The sequence below is a fragment of the Dermacentor variabilis genome, chromosome 3 (genome assembly GCF_050947875.1).
Source record: "Dermacentor variabilis isolate Ectoservices chromosome 3, ASM5094787v1, whole genome shotgun sequence".
NCBI classification, from domain to species: domain Eukaryota; kingdom Metazoa; phylum Arthropoda; class Arachnida; order Ixodida; family Ixodidae; genus Dermacentor; species Dermacentor variabilis.
Window position 1 is genome coordinate 18,990,001 of NC_134570.1, and position 23,488 is coordinate 19,013,488.

At 44.7% G+C, this 23,488-nt stretch overlaps 1 protein-coding gene across 1 annotated transcript in view; it reads right to left on the reverse strand.

Annotated features, from left to right (window-relative positions):
- LOC142575225 (ubiquitin carboxyl-terminal hydrolase 48-like) overlaps positions 1 to 23,488 on the reverse strand; it is a 100,814-nt gene that overhangs the window by 12,746 nt on the left and 64,580 nt on the right. The window contains exons 22-23 of the mRNA XM_075684380.1: positions 17,230 to 17,325; positions 16,206 to 16,318 (exon numbers count right to left, since the gene is read on the reverse strand). Coding sequence (XP_075540495.1) covers positions 16,206 to 16,318; positions 17,230 to 17,325 — 209 coding nt within the window. The remainder of the gene's footprint in view (positions 1 to 16,205; positions 16,319 to 17,229; positions 17,326 to 23,488) is intronic.

Sequence of the window (23,488 nt, forward strand, 5' to 3'; positions counted from 1 at the left end):
TGCAAAATCCTCAAGAATTTCCGGTTTTCGCGGTTTTACCGGTTACACCCTGAATTAGATGCCAGTCGTTGCCGTGCTGTTTCGTATTCTAACGTCCAAGTGCGATAAGATCGCTCCGTATCACGGTGTACGAATATACTCTGTATACTTCTTACACCGTGCTCCGTATTCTGTATGAGAGGGAAAGCTTGCGAGAGTGGCCCGAGAAGGATGATTTCTTCATGCGCGCTATCTTCCTGATCGGAAATGGGTGCCTTGCGCTGGAGTTTGAGGTACAGTAGCGGCGCCTGGTGGCGGCGAGAAACGTTATCTGGGTAGCTCCAGCTTGGGTAGTATTGAGCCCTGGCTGTGGCGAAGCACGTTTCTAGCCCGAGTTTTGCGTCGATTCGCACTTTTTTCTGCCCTGCTGCGAGTGCGAAAAGGCTCGTCGCTTCTCACAGACCACGCCGACCACGCTGCGCGCTGGCCGCAGCCTATAGTTTAACGAAAACGGACTCTCCGTGTGCCGTGGGACGTAATGCTGAAAGCAGAAGGAATCGGCGACGCCGATCCGGAGAGACCTAGCTCAACCTCGAAAAAGCGTCACCGTCGTTACAACTGCGTCGTGAGCTGCCATGAACAAGAGGGCCTGAATCCCAACATCAGATTCTACCGTTTTCCTTCAAGGCCTCACGAAGCAGAGCGTCGGGCGCGCTGGATAACTGCATGCAGTTCGTCGCGCTAGGTAAGCGTAACTTCGCGTCATGCTGACTGCTTCGCCTGTCATGAAGCTTGCTTGATTATCTATGTTGCTAAAATTCGGTCTTTTGAACATACAGTTCCGACGGCAAACTGTGGGAACCAGCGCCGAACACCAGGATATGCAGCCAACACTTTGTGGGCAACGAGAAAATTCGGCCAGTCACCCTACGTATGTACCTACAGTCTTCCCCGCGGCCTACAACAGGCCTCTTTCGCCTGACTCTTTACTGCTTAGAGGTCATGTCTAGGGAATGCACAACGCAGCAAGTAGCAAAAATGGGTGATCCAGTATATAACTTACACGTCAAGCCCAACAACTCACTTCAGATAATCACTATTAAATGGCAGACCAACATGGCAGCAGGCATGGCTGATGATTCACGATTCGAGACCCGGCCACAGCGACAATTAACAATTCGACCGGTGCGAAGTGGTGAAGTGACAAGGCGTGTGCAAATAACCACAAATGGCCGGGCTGATTCGGTGACAATTTACTATCCCACTACGAGCAGCACAGGTTAGAGAGTTAAATGTGCTCATCCTTGACCTCAAGCCAGCACGTTGAGGCAAAGCAGCAAGGTAGTATTGATTACAGCACATCGATGTTCGAGCGCTGTCATTAAAAGCTACATCATGCGATCCGCGCACTAGCTCGCGCTGCAGCGCGATCCGCACGTACGTTACTGTGAGCTCATATGCATTGCATCAGTTATTTATCGGTTGCTAAAGGAACAAATGGCCGCTACTACAGCGCAGGCATAACTACTTGCCTAGCAGCATGCAGTCAACAAAGATTGCAGGAGCCCCGCCGTTTCGCGGCATGTAGAAAGACCGCTGCCGTCACGGCGTGTACCGTCGTGCGCTCGAGGAGTACCGTACACATGATGTCTGCTTATCGCTGTTGTGAATTCATTTATAGCAAGCATTTCCTCGCGCTTGAGCGCCTGAATCTAGCAGCGTGCAAACCTCACCTGAAGTTCAACTTCGTACGCGACTCGCTTCACTTGCGATTGACACGGCGATAAAGCTTCGCCGCTTATTTCTTGAACGGCGTACACGTATTCGGCGTAGCATAATTTCTTGCCTTTACGCAGTGTGCCACACCTGAAAAAATCTTCGGTGCCTACGACGCCTCAGTGTTGTGTTTCACTGCTTTACAGTTTATTTTGGTTTGGATCAGGGACACCTGCATTTCGGCCTCAGCAACACTTTGTTTTTTTGAGCTCAAAACGGCGGCAGCACGCTTCCTTTATCGTTCATTCCCCAATGCGTAGGTCCTTTCTGTTCTTGTCCTCCTTCCACCACTAGTTCGCCCCACGGACCATTTGAAACATCTTCTTGGTCAGCTGCACAGTCCACGTCCGATTTTTCGACCTCACTAACGGCCGCGAAAACGTCCGAAAAATCGGCCAGTTGGAAAAAATAAATGCATGTCATTTACTACCTTTAAGGGCTCAATCCGCCACAAGCACATTTGAACACGCTCTGCAGGCCTGTCGGTACAAGTATTAGGCATATTGGTGCTCGTACTGTGGCAGGAAATATAGGGTGCACGCGTGTATAATTAAGGAATACATGCTGTGTCCCGTGCCAATAGCCCCTTCCCACGCTTGTTATGCTTCACTGCAATACTTTAGGGTATGCTTCACCAAGTAACATTTCTGTACAGCGGCGAAGCTGACTTTCGGGAACCGGCATCATGCAACGCACCGTGCTTTCCAACCTTCTAAGCCAATCGCGAGGACCACGGAGTCCGTGCCATTGCTGACAGCAGCGAATTCTTTCAATAAAAAGCGCGGCACCCAACGGCAAGAAGCTGCATAGCGAACGTTGAAGCAGCTAGGCCTAGCAATGCCGCAGTGGTGGCTACGGCTGCCAGCGGATCTGCGTGCGAGAGCGCCGGTTCGAGGCGGCGAGCTAATCAAAATGGAAGCGGTGGTGGCTTTGATTAATGCCGTTTCGGACCTGCGGTTACGGCAAAACGTCCGGTAAATCGAACGGCGAAGAGTTCTCGCGTGCAAAATTTCAGACGTTCTGATACATTGACTCTATGGGGCACGTGGTGGTGCCGCGAAGCCGTCCAAATTATCGGGAATCCGGAAAGTCGGTCGTTGACTGTGCACTGGCAACTCCTCCAGCCGACGACAAGGCGTCAAAGACGATTCATTAGGATTCCTGCTGTTACTCGAGCCAGCATTACCGCGACTTTCGACTCTTTGAATAAAATTCAGCTAATTTTCCCTGATAGAGGCACAAATTCCCCGAGTTTTTCCAGACTACTCAAAATCCCCGAGAATTCGTGGTTTTCCCGGTTGGTGGACACCCTGTAATTGTGTTATGCATGAGTGACCCTGCTGAAATCCATGCTGGCAGTTAGTGAAAAAACTAACAGATTGGAGATATCTGAACAACATGCTGTAAATAATGTGCTCTAATAATTTACAACAGTTTGAAATTAAGGATATAAGACGATAGTTTTATACTAGTTTTCTGCTGCCCGCCTTATGGACAGCGACAATATTTGCTGTCTTCCAGTCTTTCGGAACCAGGCCAGTATCAAGAGACAATTTGTACATAACGCATAGATATTGGGCAACAATAGTGTGACACTTTTTAAGCACATGGGATAATATCCTGTCTGGCCCTGTAGCCTTGGAGGCATCCAGACCCTGCAGCAAACCATCCAAGCCAGCATAGTCAATTTCGATTTCAGCCATCTCTTAACTAATATTCTTAGGCGATAACACCAGTGAAGTGTGGAGCCTTTTTAGTAAACACTGACTGAAAATAGGCATTAAATGTTGCTGCTTTTTCTTAGTTGTCCGTTACATTTTTGTCTGCAGTTAATAAATTGGGAATAGCTGTGTCACCTTTCTGCTGTTCTTGATGTACTTCAAAAAAAAATTTTGAATCATGCTTCAGGTCTGTGTTTAGCTTGGCAAAAAAAGAATGTTTTGCTTATTTTAGTTTTAACTTGAGCAGTTTGTTTGCGCTTTAAGCCTTGTCTCATTAATGGTTGTTTTGCTTTTAAGAAATTTTTTTATGACCATTAGTTGCTTTTCTGATAAGTTTGCGTATCTTAGTGTTAAACCAAGGCTTATGCTTCTTTCTGCATTTCAGACAACTCCGAGGTATGTGCTTCTTATTGAAGCTCGGTTACTTTGTCATGGAAAATACGCCACAATGCATTGATGTCAGATGCCTCCGACAGGCACAAAAACATAGGATAAAACAAGGCCAGTTCGTTGGAAATGGCATTGAAGTTCCATCTTTCGTATATGAAGACACTGCGTGGTGGTCATGTACATGTAGGCATTTCAGAAACGTTCAGTTCTGCAACAATAGAACTGTGGTCGCTAATTCCAGGACATGAATTTGTATGAGCAACAACATTTTGATCATTGCTTACCAAGTTATCCTGGATAGCGTTAAGCCTAGTTGGCTCATGTACATCTTCTTGTAAACCATAGACGCTTATTAGTTCTGAAAAGGCAGAGTAAGCTCAAATTTTTTGAGCAGCTATGTATCCCCAGTATCACACATTTAAGAATATGCGACTAAACATTGGCAAGTTGAATTAGAGGTTCACCGCTGTGGTCAGGTGGCCAGTAAATTGCCCCAAGAATGATGTTGTTTCCCTGAGGAAATTGAAGGCGGCACCACGCTGATTCCCTTATCAAAAACAACTTCTTGGCTGGGAAGGCTACTTGAGATTAAAAGAAACACTCCACCACCATATCAATTTCTATCTTTTCAGTATACTGTAAATCCAGGTGGAAATACTTCTACATCAGATACTGTCATCGAGCCATGACTCAGTACCTATAACCAATTTGTGCTTTCACTGTCTCAACTATAAATGCAAATTCATCATTCTTGTTTTTTGTGCTACGATAATTAACCACCAACAGAACTAGTGTAAGTGTTTTCTTGATAGTATCTTTTGCAATCCTTCATGAGCTAGAACCTTCAACACGTCATTCGGTTCGAGATAACTGAGCATGCACCTGAATAGGAACTGGCTGATGCATGCCAGTATCACAGGCAAATTCTTGCCCATCAGCTTGTTGTAGCTCAAATGCACTCGATTTTTCTTATTTTGCCGCTTCTTTTTACCATACTTCCAGAGCAGCCGGCATTTTTCTTGAACTGCCTGCTGAAATCTTCAGATGAGCTATATGACGACCTTTTGAATATGAATGTGTTTTGCAGTACAGATTCTCTTGTTATCATCCAGAAAAGCTAGCTACAACTGGACGAGTGCTTTCTTTCTTGTATGTGCCCAGCCAGTGAGCTCTTTCAATTGATGAGTTGACTAGCTTTAGCATGTCGGTACAAAGAGACCTGACTAAATTTTCAAATTCTTCCCAGGTTTGCTTTTGGTGTTTGTCCGGTATTCCAAAGAATGCTAAGTTAGATCTCTAGCTCCTGTTTTCTAAGTCTTTTATATTATCAAAAAACTTCCTTTCTGTTTCTTCAAGTGCAGTAAGACGCTTTTCAATGATATTAGTTTTAGTAATCACACTGTCTAGCTTTTTCTGAAGTTTGTCCTGAGTTCATTAAATGTCTGACAACTTTTTCAGCACGGTTGCCTGTCCCTACTGTAGTTCCTTCAGTATTTCTTCAATCTTACAAATCTGTTCTTGCTCAGCCCCAGTCATAGGGCCAGGGATTAATTCCACGTTACCGGACAAAAGCAATAATGTCTGTGAAAGAAGAAGAGAGCCCCCTAACAACAACGAATTCATCGTGATAACTGCGCACTCGAGAGCAACAATATTAGTCCAAATTTTTACTGAGCATTTCAAAATTCGGGTTGAAACAAAGTTACCTAGTTTTGTAGGACACTATTAGGACACTAATAAGAAAGGGGACGCCAAAGACTTGAAATATTATAGATCGATCAGCTTACTGGCAGTTGCCTACAAAGTATTTACTAAGGTAATCGCAAATAGAATCAGGAACACCTTAGACTTCTCTCGAGCAAAGGACCAGGCAGGATTCCGTAAAGGCTACTCAACAATAGACCATATTCACAATATCAATCAGTTGATAGAGAAATGTGCGGAATATAACCAACCCTTATATATAGCTTTCATTGATTACGAGAAAGCGCTTGATTCTGTCGAAACCTCAGCAGTCATGGAGGCATTATGGAATCAGGGTGTAGACGAGCTGTATGTAAAAATACTGAAAGATATCTATAGCGGCTCCACAGCCACCATAGTCCTCCATAAAGAAAGTAACAAAATCCCAATAAAGAAAGGCGTCAGGCAGGGAAATATGATCTCTCTAATGCTATTCACAGCGTGTTTACAGGAGGTATTCAGAGACCTGGATTGGGAAGAATTGGGGATAAAAGTTAATGGAGAATACCTTAGTAACTTGCGATTCGTTGATGATATTGCCTTGCTTAGTAACTCAGGGGACCAATTGCAATGCATGCTCACTGACCTGGAGAGGCAAAGGAGAACAGTGAGTCTAAAAATTAATCTGCAGAAAACTAAAGTAATGTTTAACAGTCTCGCAAGCGAACAGCAATTTACAATAGGTAGCGAGGCACTGCAAGTGGTAAGGGAATACATCTACCTAGGGCAGGTAGCGACGGCGGATCCGGATCATGAGACAGAAATAATCAGAAGAATAAGAATGGGCTGTGGTGCGTTTGGCAGGCATTCTCAGATCATGAACAGCAGGTTGCCATTATCCCTAAGAGAAAAGTGTATAATAGCTGTGTCTTACCAGTACTCACCTATGGGGCAGAAACATGGAGGCTTACGAAAAGGGTTTTACTTAAATTGAGGACAACGCAACGAGCTATGGAAAGAACAATGTTGGGTGTAACGTTAAGGGATAAGAAAAGAGCAGATTGGGTGAGGGAACAAACGCGTGTTAATGACATCTCAGTTGAAATCAAGAAAAAGAAATGGGCATGGGCAGGACATGTAATGAGGAGGGAAGATAACCGATGGTCATTAAGGGTTACGGACTGGATTCCAAGGGAAGGGAAGTGTAGCAGGGGGCGGCAGAAAGTTAGGTGGGCGGATGAGATTAAGAAGTTTGCGGGGACGACATGGCCACAAGTAGTACATGACCGGCGTTGTTGGAGAAGTATGGGAGAGGCCTTTGCCCTGCAGTGGGCGTAACCAGGCTGATGATGATGATGATTTTAATCCTGGTGTTAACAGCGCAAAACGTGACACCAGACAAGAAGACAACACCACAACACCACTTGTCTTGTGTCTCGTCTACGTTTTGCGCTGTTAACACCAGGATGGAAAACCAACAAGCCCAAGCTGCTATTCTAGCGAAATATTGTTTTAATGTTTAAAGGGTGGAACCAAGTTGGAAATACAAGTGTACGAAGTTTGAAAAAGAATAATCTTTAATTTGTTAAAGGGACCCTCAAACGATTTTGACGGTATTGTACAAATGTACCGAGTCGTTAGAGTAGGTCTTTTTGATAATCAATTGATGTATCTAAGTGCTCCACGTAAAGCGTGTAATTTATTATAAGGTTTTAATATGTACATCGCTCGGCTGAATTTTAAGCCGCCCCTACTCATTTGACGTCATTTACCCCAATGACGTTAGTAGCGCGAACTATCCGATTGGCTGCCTAGGGTGTGTCATCAATAATTTTACCAACTTTATGGTGAACAAATGTTTGTAACTGTTGGAATGTTAGTTAATTTATTTCTATAAAAATAAAGTAACAGAAAGAGAATGCACAAGAACAATTTCTCACTACACTTAAGCACTTCCAGAAGACAGCAAGCGTCGTCTGCTTGTGTTCCAACATGCTCCATTTTGAAGAGAGCTCCGCGGTCAGAGTTGGTGTCAGTCCTTTCGCAAGCACCTTGATTCGACTTTGTTGCATTGTGGGCTGCAAATGTAGCGACTGGCAATATGTCAAGCTGCGACATCATGTCCCTCTGTAAGGCAGCAGATGAGCAGAGTGGCTGCAGCACATTCGACTGCCACTACCCGATCGGCGCCAGGATTTGCCCGTTTGTGGCCGTCACTTTACAGCGGAGGATTACTACTGCAATAGCATTTCGCGAGTCAGGTATTCAAGTAAACGCAAGCGTAAGGGTACAGGGCCTGGCCGTTAGACCATACTGTTTCACGGGATGAGCAGAAGTGCAAATGTGAATGGTCTGCACGGTGCAGCCACCTGGTGGTACAGAGCTCAACCACACACAGTAGCAGTAACGAAATGTATTCTTCTTTGCTGCTAGTGTAAATTTTTCGCAGGAGTGTCATCATCAACACATTTGTTTTGTAAATTTTTTAAAATGTTTTACACTTGGTTAGAGCAATATTAGCGCTTTGTTTGGCTGGTTAAGCTCTGCGCCAACAGGTGGCTGGACCGTGCAGACTGATCAGGCGATTCACGTATGTCTATGCTAAAGTTCCTTCATCAGCTTGAGTTTATGCCTCCAGCCATCCGTCGAAACGCCAAGCTAGCCTGTGGGTACCAGAATACCAGACACGTACAAAGCTGGGACAGAATGCTCGAAATGAATGCTGCTTTGATAGCTCTCGCTTGAAGTCAACTGCCAAGCAGATGGCGGAGAGTTTGGAGAGGCTTTGGGCGCTCGCTCCTAGAGAACCGGAAGTCGATGACACGACGTGCCATCATGACGCAGAGTCAGTGAAGGCGGAGCTTAGCCCCGATCACTCGGCTAACGAGTTGAGGAGAAAACGCATGACTACAGAGGAGGGTAACATGCAATCGTCCGTAACTCTCTTAATATGAGACACTTCACACAAACTGTGGCGCGAATGATTAACTTTAGCTGTACCCTACGCGTCTACAAAATTTGTCCGAACGGTTTCAGCGGCCCTTTAAAGACTAACTAGAGTTAGCACTAGTGGCCTTTGAAAGATAAACAATATATGCTACAAAATGACGCTTAGAGCAGACTTAAACAAAAGACAATGCACTACTGAACATCATACAGTATAGCTAAACAAGAAATAAGAAAAATGTTAAAAATGAAAGGTGAATCCTAACTAAAACATGCAAGAAATTGCAATATGCACAGGTGAAAAGAAAATTACTGGTTTAGGATTTTAAGCCTCATGCCCTTGTTTCATGGGTGAAACCGACACATTCTTTGAATGGCCACACAACCAGCATGCAAGAATAGATGCTCAGAGGCTACAGATTTGCTGGAATCAAGATGAACTCCTTTCGCTAAGTCGAATACATGCTCGAAACCGGCGCAAATGCTGTGCCACGTCTTTAGCGGACTGGGAGTGACACGACGATCAACAGCTGAGCTGCTATACTATGCCTTGAACTGTGAGGGCATGTCAAGCTTCCAGCTGTGGGTGGCGTGATAGTGTTTGCGGTGTGGGGAAAATGAGGGGAAGCGCTGGGCTCGGCACTAGTCAGGACTTGGAAATACAGTCGACAGTTGCTCTACAACAACCGCACAGTCACTGGTCACAGCTGTCTGGTGTCGAGCCATCAGGCAATGACGATACGCTCTCCCTATGTCCCTAATTTAATCCGTAATCCTTTTATTCGCATCCCCCTCTTCATATCCATCACTCCACTTTCCTTCTTAACATTCTTTTCTATTAGGCACTGTCACACTCTTCAACATTCACTGATCTGCTGAACGGCGTGGCGGCTGCTGACACTCCTATATTAGTGTTTCTGCGTGGACTTGAGGTCATTCTCCTACCTGCCCTCCCTCCTGTTTGTTGTGGTGGTGCCTTAGCTTCCCTAGCCCAGCAACCTCATCCTTGATACATTTTGCCTTGCGCAAATCAATATTCTTTTAAAGCAAAGCTTTTTTCTTTTTCTCGAAAGCTTGCCCGCGTTGGGGTTATTTCAGGGCATGTATATACATGGAAGGAGAGTGGCAGAGAGGAAAGAAGACGTGAGAAACTCGTTTGGATCTTGGCACCAAGTCGAATGTAAACAATGCCCTATGCCCTCTGGAGCTACCTGGCCATCTATTGCCCCATTAGCCTCTTGACAACAGTAATTATCAGTGACCTCCTGCAAAATCACTGCAGAAATTGCAGCGCTTATCTTTCTGCTGTACCCAAGTCCAGAGGGAAGCTAGATAGAATGGCAGGCAGGAAGGGGGGGGGGGGAGGAATGGAGGCAGAGAATGGGTAGACCGACAAAGTCGTGAAACGAGTGAATAAAACACAGATCAGCCTTGCCACTTTTAGCTTGCAGTTCCCATACAGGGGCAGGGGGGAGAGGGGTTAGGGAAAAGGTGACGTGAGAAGGCAAGGAAACGCTACTACTATAGACAATAGTTCTGCAGAAACCTGCAACACGACAGCAGTTGCGGGGAAACTGGATAAACTTAAGTTCTAGGTATGGTGACATGACAACCACCTCCTCCCCCTTCAGGCAGCCAGTAGCCCTCGCCTTGCTTTCACATTTAAGCTTTCCCTTCATCCATGTTGCTCATTCAAAGCCCACCTCCTGATACTTTCCGTTCCGTGGGAAAGGGATTCGACCCCCTCCCCCCTGGCTACGTTAATGGGCCACTAGACTAAGGGTCCCCTCTCAATGAAAGGGGGAAAAAAGTATTTATCCCTCTCTTGACGCTAAAGAAGACAAGATCTATGTAACTGCACATTATATACGGTGCAAAATGAATGAATACTGAACAAAAAAATGAGACAGATACAACAGAGATAAAGTCAACATTTAATCATTGAATCACTTGAACCACTATGTACGTCCACCTTGTTCTCTTTACCATCGACACTTCAATCACTTTATTCCAACATCAAAGGAGACATGCAATCAGTCACAACAGGAATGCTGAGAGGTAAGAGCAAAAAGCGATTAAGGCTTGACAAAGGCTTTCACCTTGTTTCAGAAAGCAACAGCAATAGCAGTGTTAGGGAAAAAAAAATACAGATTACTTGATTGACCCTTACTCTTTATTCCTTAAGGAGAATAAAGGCAATTTCCCACTGTCGCCACGATGTTCCACAAAGTCCTAGTGTGATAAGATTGTATCCTGCCCCGTGCGCCATGGGTGTGTGGGAAAGCTCGCGAGGGTGAGCCCAAAAGACTGGTGGCTTCGGCGGTCGCTCTTGTCGCATGGAATGCGATTTGAAAGGTGCGTTTGCAAGCAGCCGCTTGCAATTCAATCATTTGACCATCTGCATGCGCAGAAGTTTCCATTTATTGTCTCAGCATTCCTTTGTAGCGGCATTGAAATTTCATATTGAAATCGCACACAAACACTTCGTTATATTGAGGTTCTAAATACATGGTGTTCTATGGACAAGGGGTTGTGAGAAGTTAAATACTTCATTATATCGAGAATTTTGTTATATTAAAGTTCGCTATTTCAAGGTTTAACTGTAATGTCAAACTTTCTCTCAACATATATATCCCCTTACCAAATGCAGAAGAATTGCTCGCCCTTGTTTGTTCCATAAAATATACCATTCAATTCCCACGCTCAAGTCACACTATATCGAACCAGCCTCTTTTACTCCTGCACGCTTGGACCATATTCATAAAGTGAACATCCCATCCCATAGAACATCTACCTATGGCAACTCGGTTCATCCAAAGACATCGCAGGAATGGAATCGCCTACTGGATCCACTAGTCTGTCTTACTAACACCGATGACTTCCGTAAAACACTTACCAGCATTACCTAGTATATTTTGATTTGAATATATAGTGAAGCAGCTCTGTTTTCTTCTGGCCAGTGCTATGTATAAGCTATTTCCATTATGCTACCTAATCTACAAACAGTATACTTTGTATTATGCTTTATTTTCAACCAATATGTGCTTATCGTCTCGCTCTAATTTTCTCTACGTATACATGTATCATGCATTCATATTTCATCTGTATTACCCATGTTTTCCATTTTCTTTTTTCTCTTTGTATAATTATCTTTGTTACGATGATGTGCTTATTGCATCACACTAACTTGCATTATTTTCACATTGTAGTGTGCGCTGTTATCTGATTATTGCGCTTTCCTTTTGTATAGCTACCTCCATCTATTTGTCCCTCCCCTCTGTAATGCTTCATGTAAGTACTGAGGGTACTATAAATAAATAAATAAATAAATAAATAAATAAATAAATAAATAAATAAATAAATAAGTGTTCTACCTCACAAAGTGTCACTGCCAGTTTTGCTTTATGACACACATCAGTATACCAAGCACTGCAGTGTGAGTTACCTTGGTTGCTTTCAACATTGTATTTCAGGTACAGAAGATACCATAATGGCTATCATTAGAACTAGCTTGATCCACTGCATCTGTGGAATAACATGTATGTGGCATGTATAGATGCAAATAAACTTGAATTGAATTGTGGCTCATATTGAGACTCAAAGTAGAGTGCATGATCCACAAAAAATGATGTTTAAAACATTTGACTACACTTTGACATCCTTTGTAATGGTGCAGTCAACTTTCTTTGTTTTGTATCTGTGCTTTGGGAGCCTTTCGGTAACCGCACATATGAGCTACTAATTACTTAGTCGTCTGCGCAATGCAAACAACAATGCAGAGCCTTTTGCAGTTTTCTTCTTTCGTTGAATCCAATTTCCACTGTGGAAAGCAGCCAACTGGACATCCTCCTAGTTAACTTTCCAGCCTTTTCTTGTTTTGTCTCTCTATCCACTGGGGCGGCCACAATTCCCTCTCTCTTCTCTGTTCTCAGCATGGATCCCAATGCGCAATTCTGCGAGCAGACTTTGCCACGTGTCCAAGCCATGGTGTTACTTTGTGCTGCCCTGCTTAAGATAGTCGACATCACTCTATAAGAGCGAGTAAGGAACAAGTAAGAAGGGCTGGAGCCTAGCAGAGACGATAGAACGGCTCATGCACACACGCCTTCATTCCAATTTGCTGTGCATGGTAATCAATCTTGTTTCTGAAGCAAGGTGTGTGGAGAAACTATGAAATTTAAATTTCACTTTAAGTTGTTGCCTTCATGCAGAACAAACATAGTTACAATCTTAATCTTGCTGTTCTAACTTGTACATCAATAGATGATCGCACTGCATTAGTGAAGATTGATGTTTCCTAATTCCTTTGCGGAGAGCACGGAAATAAACACATTTATTTATTTAGGATTGCCCTAAGCACACACATTTTGTAGGATGATTATTGGTGATGATTTAACCGTGGATGCAGCATATAAGCAGCCACAAAATTGGAACAGCACCAATTGACACGCAACACACGGTTTTTAGATCACCATGACTTTTTCAGTGAAATTACTGTTGCTGATTTCACTAGCTTCAGGAACTTCCCTGAATAAACTAGCTCTAAGCAAGTAACTCTTGAATGTCCTTTTTACAATTAGAAGACTTCCAGGGTTATGGCCGTAGATTGAGAAAGGAAACTTTTTCATGAACACAATTAGTTTTCTTGTAATACATGACAAAACATTAGTAAATGTTGAATGAGCCAGAATCCGTAAACTTCACAGAAAATTCAAGAGAGCTGTCAGATATGCACTTCTCTGGTTGGTCATGCTTTATTATTACTCCACCCAGAGGTAGTGCATATATATATTTTTTTCATTATAGTACCAGCTAATCAATTTAAGGACACTTTAACACAAAGAAAATACCTAGGCCAAGAAACACAGTGACAAGCCCCAAATTCGCATAATTGCATGGCTATCTGCACATCCGCACGTGTGCAGTTGGCCATTCTGATTGAGCGAGTTTGGGTCCCAAGATATGAGACTCTCAAGTGTAATAATATAAGCAGGCACACCTATGCTTTCAAGCAGATAAAGTGGTCTGATTAATGACTGTGTTTCATTGCATTAAAATTTATAAGAGGTGCCCCTGTCCCTATTCTAAACTACTACGAACCATTGCCTCACTGTATCGTAGAGAGGCCTGAAGTTGCCAACTGTGGTCATTACAATGGCTCTGTAGCTAATTTACAGTGTATTATTGTCTGACCCACAACTTCGTACACTTCTTGCTTGCACTGAAAAGAGAAGAGCTGTAACAAGAAATCTTTTGAGGGCTGTGAAGCATGAGGATGTCAATTATAGCTGTCTACCATTATAACAGCAAATAAAAGCAATATAGTAGATAAAAGTAACAAAAATAGCATAATGAGCCAATGTAGGTCTCCAGACAATAATATACAGTAGTGAAGCACAGATAGACCCCGGTGTAAGCGAAAAATTAAAATTTTTTCTAGCAGAGTCATGCAACCTGGATGTCCCAAGGCATTGGTCAACTAGGTCCACGTAGACACACTTTCGACTTCCCTGCGTGATACACATGCGACAATGGGAGGTGGTCTTGTATCACGTAGCTATGGCAAGAACCCAAAACTTCTGGGCTTCTGTGCTACCACTGCAACTTCTCAAACACCTCATTTGCTGAGTAGCCTGTTAGACGAATAGGACCGACAGAGTTCATGTCAGTCACACAGTACAAAGTGGGAAAAGTCACAGATATTCACAGTTTTGACAGTATTCACTAATGCCGATGCAAGACAAAAGTAAATGAAAGAGTCTGGCAAGACAGCTGCAATTTCAGTGGTTACACATGTTCAATCCCATCAATTCTGTTGGCTGTCACCAATGTAGGCTGAAAAATCCAAAATACTGGAATTCTCATTCTTTGCAGCAGCAATTGAGAGCTTAGCACTAATAATAATGCCCCCTGGGCCATCTCAAAGTAGAATATTCTCAACCAGCACAATCATGTAGACATAAGCAGCGCAAATGAACTCTTTCAACTCTGTTCAACTTAAAGAGATTGCACTGCTCAAGGACCTGTACTACGCAGTCTTAAATCTTTGCAGTCAGTCATGTATCAGGCCCCTCCCAACATGAAAAAAAGAAGAGAAAGAAATGGCTCCGGCCAGATGTCAAGTATGCCGGCCATGTCGGGTATGCAGATGCCGGCCAGATATCAGTAAAACCCTGCTGACATGTTCCTCACTCATACATGTCCCGGGTATAACATCGCTAAAGCCTGGTCCCAGAAATGAGCTCATAGACATCTATGTATTACAACCTTCTTTCCGACATCATCCTTCTGACGATCCCATGTGATTCATTACGAATTCAGTGTATAATTATCAGAAAATATCCAGTGTACCACGTATAAATAATAATAAGAAGAAATGCAAAAGAAAAAGGTCGACCGCGCTGTACACACTAGCTGCGCACTTTCAACCACCACCAACACACGCTTTTGAGATGCCACAGCATTGGAAGCATGGTCTTGGCAGAAATTTCAGACACCTTACAGTGCACCATTCAATATTTGGACTCCACCTGTGGTCCAATTGGCATGTGCCAACTGGGCCACAGAACTGGGCAATAAGAGCAAGATATTGGTTTTTATAATTCGCCGGCACTTCCTTGAAACCGAAACTAACGAAGCCTAGTCGATCCAGTAGTCGCTGACCGTGCCCAAACTGCAGGGCAAGCCAAGCCAGGCTACTACATGTTGAAAGGCTGCATTTGCTCGTTGTCATGCGAGTTCCGCGCATCTAATGTTTGCCCATTTACTTGCTAAATAGCGACATCGCCCTGGCAACTTTGCAGTTTTAAGGGGCACGAACTCCACCCGTGATCATTTGGCTATCGCAGCTCGGTCGTCTTCTGTTATGTTGTCAGGGAATGAAGATTCGGTGCGTGCTTTGATTGTACTTTTGTCTATCTACAGCAACAACATGACAATGGTTGAAATATGGACTGAACAAGTCACAGAGGAGCCTATGTGCATGCAACAACGCATAGACAAACTTGGCTCATATTCCCAGACGATCACTTTCAAAAATACTACTTTCAGTTTCGTAGTACCAGACACATAGACTGTGATAACATTGCGTGCTTGGCACTGTAGCAAGAGTACCATCACTTGTAGACGCCGGTGCGTTTCACGCTAGTCATGCGAAACCTTGCAAAAGTGAGCATATCCCTGAAAGTGATAGTAATCCAAGAATGCACATTTTTCAGTCACTTGTGGAATAAGTCACTCATTCTCTGCCAATTCCAGTACTTCAGATTCCTCATTAATCTGACTTCTGGCAGTACCTGTCAATTTCTCAATAGCTGTCAACGACTATAAATCCTTAAGAGGCTGAGCAGTGCACAGTGTCTTTGTTTTAATATTTAACAGCATGTTTGTGCAATTTTAAGAGGATGTTCACGTAATAAGTTTCCCGGGCCTTAAGTTTCTTTTTGCGGTTCTGTGGAAAACATATTAGAGGGGTTCTACTGTATACCGAATATACGAAAATTCAAACAGTAGATATTCGATTCCCAAACTGAACTATTTGAACATTCTCTATTCAGTTCGATTCAGAGATATTTGAGTATTCACGCACATCTAGTGGTAAGATCTTTACAAAATGTGAGAGTATGCTTAGAAGGTAAACACCTAATCTCAATTGTTTGAAGATACTGAAGTGGCTTCTAAAGCTCTACATGTACATAAAAGGGAACTTGCCTGGTTCAGTAATCAGTTTGCCTTCTCCTGGTCCTGGTGACACAGTAATGCACAAATCAGCTGGGAAAAGGCTAACAAGCGATTCCCACTCCTGTGGCCAGATGGCAACCGCTCTGCAAGAACATGGACGATTGGGTTAGCTCCAACTACTTGCCACTGTGGCATTAAAGTAATGGCTCACACAACCGCCTTCAATATCCTCATGGGTTGCCTATTTCAAGTGCATTGCATGATAAATGCTCCTCTCAAGAAAGTTCCAATTAGGTATGCACAGCAATGAATTGCCTGATTACTAAAACTCCATCTAATTTTCTGTTACCTATGACCCCATTTCCCTTCCCTTGTTGCCCATTCTGTTACCCTAGCAGTCTACTGGTTATCTGTTCTAGACACGACATGCACAATCCATCTCTCCCTCTTAACCTCAGAGCTGCAATATCACCCAACTATGGGTAGCCTCCAATATACACTATCACCCTTCTGTATCTTACTATTATGCCTATCATTCATACTCAGTTGCCCATGGCACTTTCTTTTGCTTCCTTTTAACTTTCTTTGGTGTCCTCATAACAAAGCATCATAGGTAGTACTGGTAGAACGCACTGATTATAAGCCTTTCATTGCAAGAATAACGATAAGCTGCTGTTCATAACTTCGGAGTGTTGGCCCAGTACGCTCAAACCCATTGTGCTTCTTATGTGGATTTCCTTCTATGTGAATCCTGCATAACTATGTAGTAGTGGCCTATAGTTACATTTCACTGACATGGCTCCATTATGATACAAGCTGCATTGTGCGCAGATATGTGAATCAAATGTGCAAAAACAAATGTGATACCCGAAACATGCCTAAGAAAGCAATGCTCCTGTTTTGAACAATTCAGGAGTGGCAATTCATCAGCGGTCATTTAGCCAGCAGTCATGTATACTATTGTTGCATTAATGGGCACTGGACAAATTCAAGTGCTAGCTTCACTATTGCATTGCAGCCTTTCACAACTAAGTGTGCTGTGTCGTTAGCATACCTGTCTTCATCTTGGGGAAGGTGCAAAAGAAGGCCATGTGGACAAAGCAGCTCAGTATTGGCTATGTTTGTGGGCCGTTCCTTTGCCAAGGGATACCTGCATAGTCGGAAGCACAACACATTTCATGCTAAATGCCCTTTCTTCAGCAGCATGTCTCCCTCAGGAGCTAAAATTGAGATCTTAGCAGAGCCATACTGAATTTCTTACAAAAAAGTTAACAGAAATACTGCCTTGTTGCTACAATGTTCTTTTTTTTTTCAGTCTTAGCATGAAAGATGCTTGTAAGAGCATTACTGCTGCAACGCATAAAAAGCACAAGTTTATGAAATTGGCCTAGTCAGTTCAAGACTAACCTTCTGAAAACAGTGTAGACGATGGGACAACAGTAGGAATTTGAACAGACAACACAAAGCAGGAGAAACGTGTCAATTCATGCTTTTGTTCTCTCACCTGCACTGTTTTTAGGGTGCATAATGGGCCCTGGAGAACGACATGGCAGAACTTCTTGCTTTCATTAAAGATGTTAATTGTCACACAGCTCACTTCACTATATGCCCATAAGCACGACCCATGACACTTCTTAGCTTTAGGAGTAGTAAAACAAGGACCTAGCTGTCTGGGAACCATGGCAGGTACACAACTTTGAAGGAAACACCATAGGCATTTGGGTCTCCAAGGAGCAGGCAAATGTGATTTGGCTTTTGCGTCTGCTATTCTCTATTCATATAAAGTAGATTCCAGATATACATATATTGTTACGGTGCAATTAAGTGTGGCACCATTCAGAAGACGACGATTTGACGTGTAGAGGTGGAATTGGTCTCGGCAGCCATGTTGTTTATGCATTGTTGTCTCTCTTATAAATATTGTAAATACATCTTTATATGTGACTTCTGCAACATAATTTGTTGAGAGGTGCTGGGTACCCATGACAAACAACAACGGAGCTCCGCAGTGGTCGCCACCTTGGACTGATGAACGAAACAGGACCTGACATGGCGCGGCCCACATTAACACCTACAACCCCGACAGTTGTGTTGGCTAAGCCACAGGATCCAGGAATGTTCTGCGGCACCGACCACCTCGACATGGAGGACTGGATCGCCACTTATGAGCGTGTAAGCGCCCGCAACAAATGGGATCCGACGATTATGTTGGCTAACTTGGTCTTCTACCTACAAGGCACGGTGAAGGTGTAGTATGACAACCACGAGGAAGAGCTTAATGACTGGGACACGTGCAAACAGAAGTTGAGGGACTTGTTCGGCTGTCCTGCCAAATGTAAGAGCACCGCTAAGAAAGAACTAGCAGCCCGCGCCCAGACGTACACAGAATCAATCGTTTCTCACATCCAAGACGTGCTGGCTCTGTGCAGTAAGGCCAACAGCGATATGGCTGAGTCATCTCCGGCGCAATCTTGTCGGCTCGTCTGAACCTTGGGATAACCACCACCCCTTTCTTGCCGCAGGAAGTAGACAGCTTGCGCTTTGCTTTTCGTTGATGCGGGTTCGGTTTCAAACTTTTTGTTTCTTAAGAGGGTTGATTTGCCACTTACGTTCGCAATACGATGAGCAAAGAAAATGCGTATCAGCGGTTGTCGAAGTGATTCACTGCCATGCCTAGCAGATGAGCTTGTCTGCTAGGCCTAGTTGCCATGGAAGCAGCCAATCAGAAGGTGCCTCTCAAAGTGCTGGCGCGCTGAGCCAATAGGAGGGCTGCGTGCATCGCGAGCTTCGTCAGCCCGGCCCCCGATTGCTTTACATTTGCACTTTTTCTATGCGGCCATCGTCAGCGAGGATGCAGGAAACTGAAAGCCAGAACTTTGAGCTTTCGAACGGTACTGAGATGGCGGCACTCAGCGACGGGAAAGTCGAGGAATAGCTCCATGAACTCTGGTGTTTCTGCATGATTTTGGGGTCATTTCTCGCCGCTGGTACTATTAAAATAAATTTTTTCGGACACTTAGGGTGCGTTTTGGGGCAAATCGTTCTGATACAGTGTGGATTAGGCATTACAGATGCCGAAACAAGTAATTCCCAAAAATCAATTTTTTTTTCAATATTTTCAGTTTTTAAGAAACATGTCCCCCCTTAAGACCCCACTGGACGATTCGGTAAATGGGCACTATGGCTCCAAGAATATTAATTTTCTGTTTTATACAATTAAGGCCATTTGCACAAGGGCGCTGACTGCCTCTCCCATCATCCTGTCGACCTCCCTGAATATGATGCACATGACGACTCTTGCATCCTGGCCATTTCTGATCTGCACGACATCCACACTGTACAACGATGTGACGACTCCTTATGTGTTCTCATCGAAAGTCGCAATTCTGGACATTCGGAGCCCACACTGTGCATGTTCATGCTCCGCGACAGCATTCTCTACTGTCGCAGTTTACCAGAATTTTTACTTGTTGTGCCACGCCCTCTCCGTATATCAGTTCTTGAGCAGTTGCATGGCGCCCCTACTGCAGGTCACCTTGGTGTTTAGCATACTTATGATCACATATGGCACCACTCTACTGGCCAGGCTTGTACCACTCTGTGCACCACTACATTGCAGCCTGTGCGCTCTGTCAGCGCCACAAGAAACCTGCTGTACTGCCCTCTGGACGCCTTCACCCCAACGATGTGCCCTCAGAACCATTCTTTCGCGTCAGTCTTAATCTTCTCGGCCCTTTTCCGATGTCGAAACCTGGCAATAAGTGGGTCATTGTCGCAACTGATTACGCGACCCAGTTTTCTTTTACATGGCGTCATCCTCCCTTACTGCACACCCCGGCAGCTCCTCACTGATTGTGGCTGCACCTTCTTGTCCCAAGTAGTAGAAGACCTACTTCGCTCCTGTTCTGCCGGGCACAAACTTTTCACTGCCTACCACCTGCAGAAAAGCGGACTGACGAAGTGGCTCAATCACACGTTGACAGAAATGCTGTCTATGTACGTTTGCAACGACTACAGTGATAGGGACAGCATGTTACCCTTCGTGACCTTTGTCTATAATTCTTCCCGTCACGAGACCGCTGGCTTTTCACCCTTTTTACTTTCTGTTCGGCCACCACCTTTCCTTGCCCTTTGACACACTGCTTCCTTTCTCAACGAACACTCCCACTGAATACGCTCAAGACGTCTTCGCCCAGGCTCGCACAGCATGCCAGATTGCCGGCTCCCGGCTCACTGAGTCACAGGCTGTGCAGAAGATCCGGTACGACAGCCGACATCAGGACGTTAGGTTTCCTCCTGGCTCCATTGTCCTCCTATGGACACCATGTTGCCGCGTCGGCTTGTCTGAAAAGCTGCTGCTGTGCTATACAGGGCCCTACACAATATTGCGTCAGCTTGGCGATGTCAACTACAAGATTGCTCCGCTGGACTCGCGCATCCCCACGGACGCTGTGCATGTGTTTCAACTGAAGCCTTACTTTGCCGAAAGTTCATCTCCCTTATATTTAGCGCCGAGATGGTGCCTTTACATGCGAGGGTTATGTTACAGGGCAAGCAAGAGTGGCGCCAGTCAGAAAACGATTTGACGGGTAGACGTGGAATCGGTCTCAACAGCCATCTTGTTTACGCGTCCCTGTCTCTTTTGTAAATATTGTATATACATCTTTATATGTGACTTCTGCAATGTAACAATATCAATCATTCAAAATATAAAATATACCTATTTGAAGCTTACCTCAGATCTCCACATCTGTCGGACAACTTCAAGGGATTGGCTTTCTGAAATTTCTAGAGCGAGAACTTACCGACCTGCTTTTCTAAGATTGTGTCGAACACACAAAAGTTTATTTACTTTTTGCTCACATACCTTGCAACCCTTTCACGCTGCAGAATGGTCTTTGACATACTAATTGCAACACTAGCCCTTAAAGCCCGTGTCGCCCAGACGCGAGACTGCAGTGCGCCTAAGCATGCGTCAAAGTGCTTGCAGCGCATTTTTATTCAAGATAAGGTAGAAAATGATGCACCACAGAAGCAAACTAGCCTGTATGAATACATGTTGTGCTGCCATCAGCACACGTGTACTGCGAATCATGCGTCAACGTGCCCAGCCCTGTGTCTATTTCGATACCAAGAATACGCTGTTTAAATAGCCAATCATTATACGTGTCAAAGTGATTTTGCGCATTCCTACTCAGGATAAGGTAGAAATGGACATACTGCATAAGCAAACTCGCCTGTATGGATACACGCCATGCTTGGCTGAGTGTCCATTATAACACAGTCAACTTTTGTTAATTCGAACCTGATGCGACCGATGAAACTGGTTGAATTATCACCAATCGATTTTTCTTACACAGAAAGGGGCCACAGAATTTTCCAAATTATCGGGAAATCCAAAAAAGCAAATTTGAATGAGAAAACAATTCATATTGATAAACTTGGGAGTCATGCTGAATGATATGGTTTCATGCCACGTCAACAATATTTTTACGTCAGTCGTACGAATTGAGCGAAGCCAGCCACGCTTTCGCATGCACTCTGTCCCCACAGCTGATAGCATTGCCCCCACTGGGACGACGCTATCAGGAAAAGCACCGGCAGTGGGGAACGAATACTTCGTCTGCTGCTTGCTCCAACGGGTCACCAAAACTCGAGATTATGCACCCTCCAATACTAAATGCGAGGGAAGACAGCTTACAGGTGCCATGCCGTCTCTGCACGCCCACTCTTTACACACGCGGCAGATTACCTCTAAAGCAGGGTGCACAGCTGCGTATGCGCTCAGCCACACTTACAGCCATGTGCAGCCACAGCTGAGACGTGCGCCAGAAATCGAGACGCGGGCCAGCTTACCCACGAACTCTGGCCCCCCCGCCCCCTTGTGCGCACTTGATCGCATTACTGCGACCTTGCTCCCCTCTCCTCTTTCCCTTTGCGTGTGCAGAAGGGCTGCACTTGCGAAGTCACCATCTTTCTTGTCCCACCCTTGCACACTTTCACTCGCAGCTAAAGCACATAGTGTGAAGGGTGCGATAGGATCTCATCACATTTGGACTTTATATGGACATGATGCAGTTCCACTTTGGCGGCCACTTTTGTTGCGCGGCGCACGATTTGAGAGGTACATTTTCAAGCAGCCGCTTGTAATTCAATCATTTCACCATCTGCCTCTGCGAAATTTCGTTATATTGAAATTGCATACAAACATACTTTGTTAAATTCAGGTTCTAAATATGTGGTGTTTATGAACAAGAGGTTATAAAAAGTTAAATACTTTGTTAAATCAAGAATTTCATAATATTGAAGTTTGCTATATCAAGGTTTAACTGTATACAGCATGCGCTCGTCACAACAGACCCGCGTACAACAGGCTTTCGGATATAACAAACGGACCATATTTCAGCCTTAGTTTGTTCCACCTATGTTAGTAATGCAACGAAGTTTGCTTTTAACGGCCTGCGCTATAACAGACTACTGGCTACAGCAGACAAAATTAGCGGCAATTTTTTTCAAAATCTGGCATATAAAACATACTTTTGCTGTGTCAACACAGGCTGACAACTGACTTGCGAGGGTCAGCTGACGATCGCGGCTCTATATCGCGTGCGCAAGAGAGAGAGGAGGGCGGGACGAAAATGCGCCGTCCTCTCACGTGCGCTAGGCACGAGGGGGGGGGGGGGTGAGAGGGAGAGGGGGCTCTACTCTGGTGGCTGCTGCTTATGATGCGGCCAGCATATCTAGAAAGCAATCTGCGATGTGAACAAAGTGTGCACCCGCGTAGCGACTAGTGATGCGGACAAAGCGCGCCCAGTGCCCGTAGCTTCGTATGCGTTGAAGCGAGAGTTTGCGTTGAAGCGAGAGGCAGCACGAAGGTCAGTTCGATAGCTGCTGCCGCCACGCTTATCTTGCTTACGTTGAATTCCAATGGCGGAGTCGGAGCAGCCGACGGACTCTGCAAGTGAGCACTCGACTCTGGCGCAGAGCAACGCCTCCAGATCCGCGAGTGGAACACAACCTGCGCCGCCGGAGCAAGGCGGAAGCGGAAGTTCTATCACTGAGTTACCCAGGATACCTTGCGTGTTGTCATTTCCTGCTGTTTGCTCCCAGCACCGCCGCACCGGTCACTTGTCTCTTCAGCGCCGTTCACCTGTTGTTTCTTTAAAAGTGCGGAATGGATATCTCGCCAAGCGTGCAGCAGCTTTTGCTTCGTGAGTCGTGACCGCTGGCGCCTCCCAGCAGACAAATGTGGTAAAGGAAATACGTCACGCAGAGTTCCGGTCCACTCCGCCGATTTTGGTGGAGCATCTTTT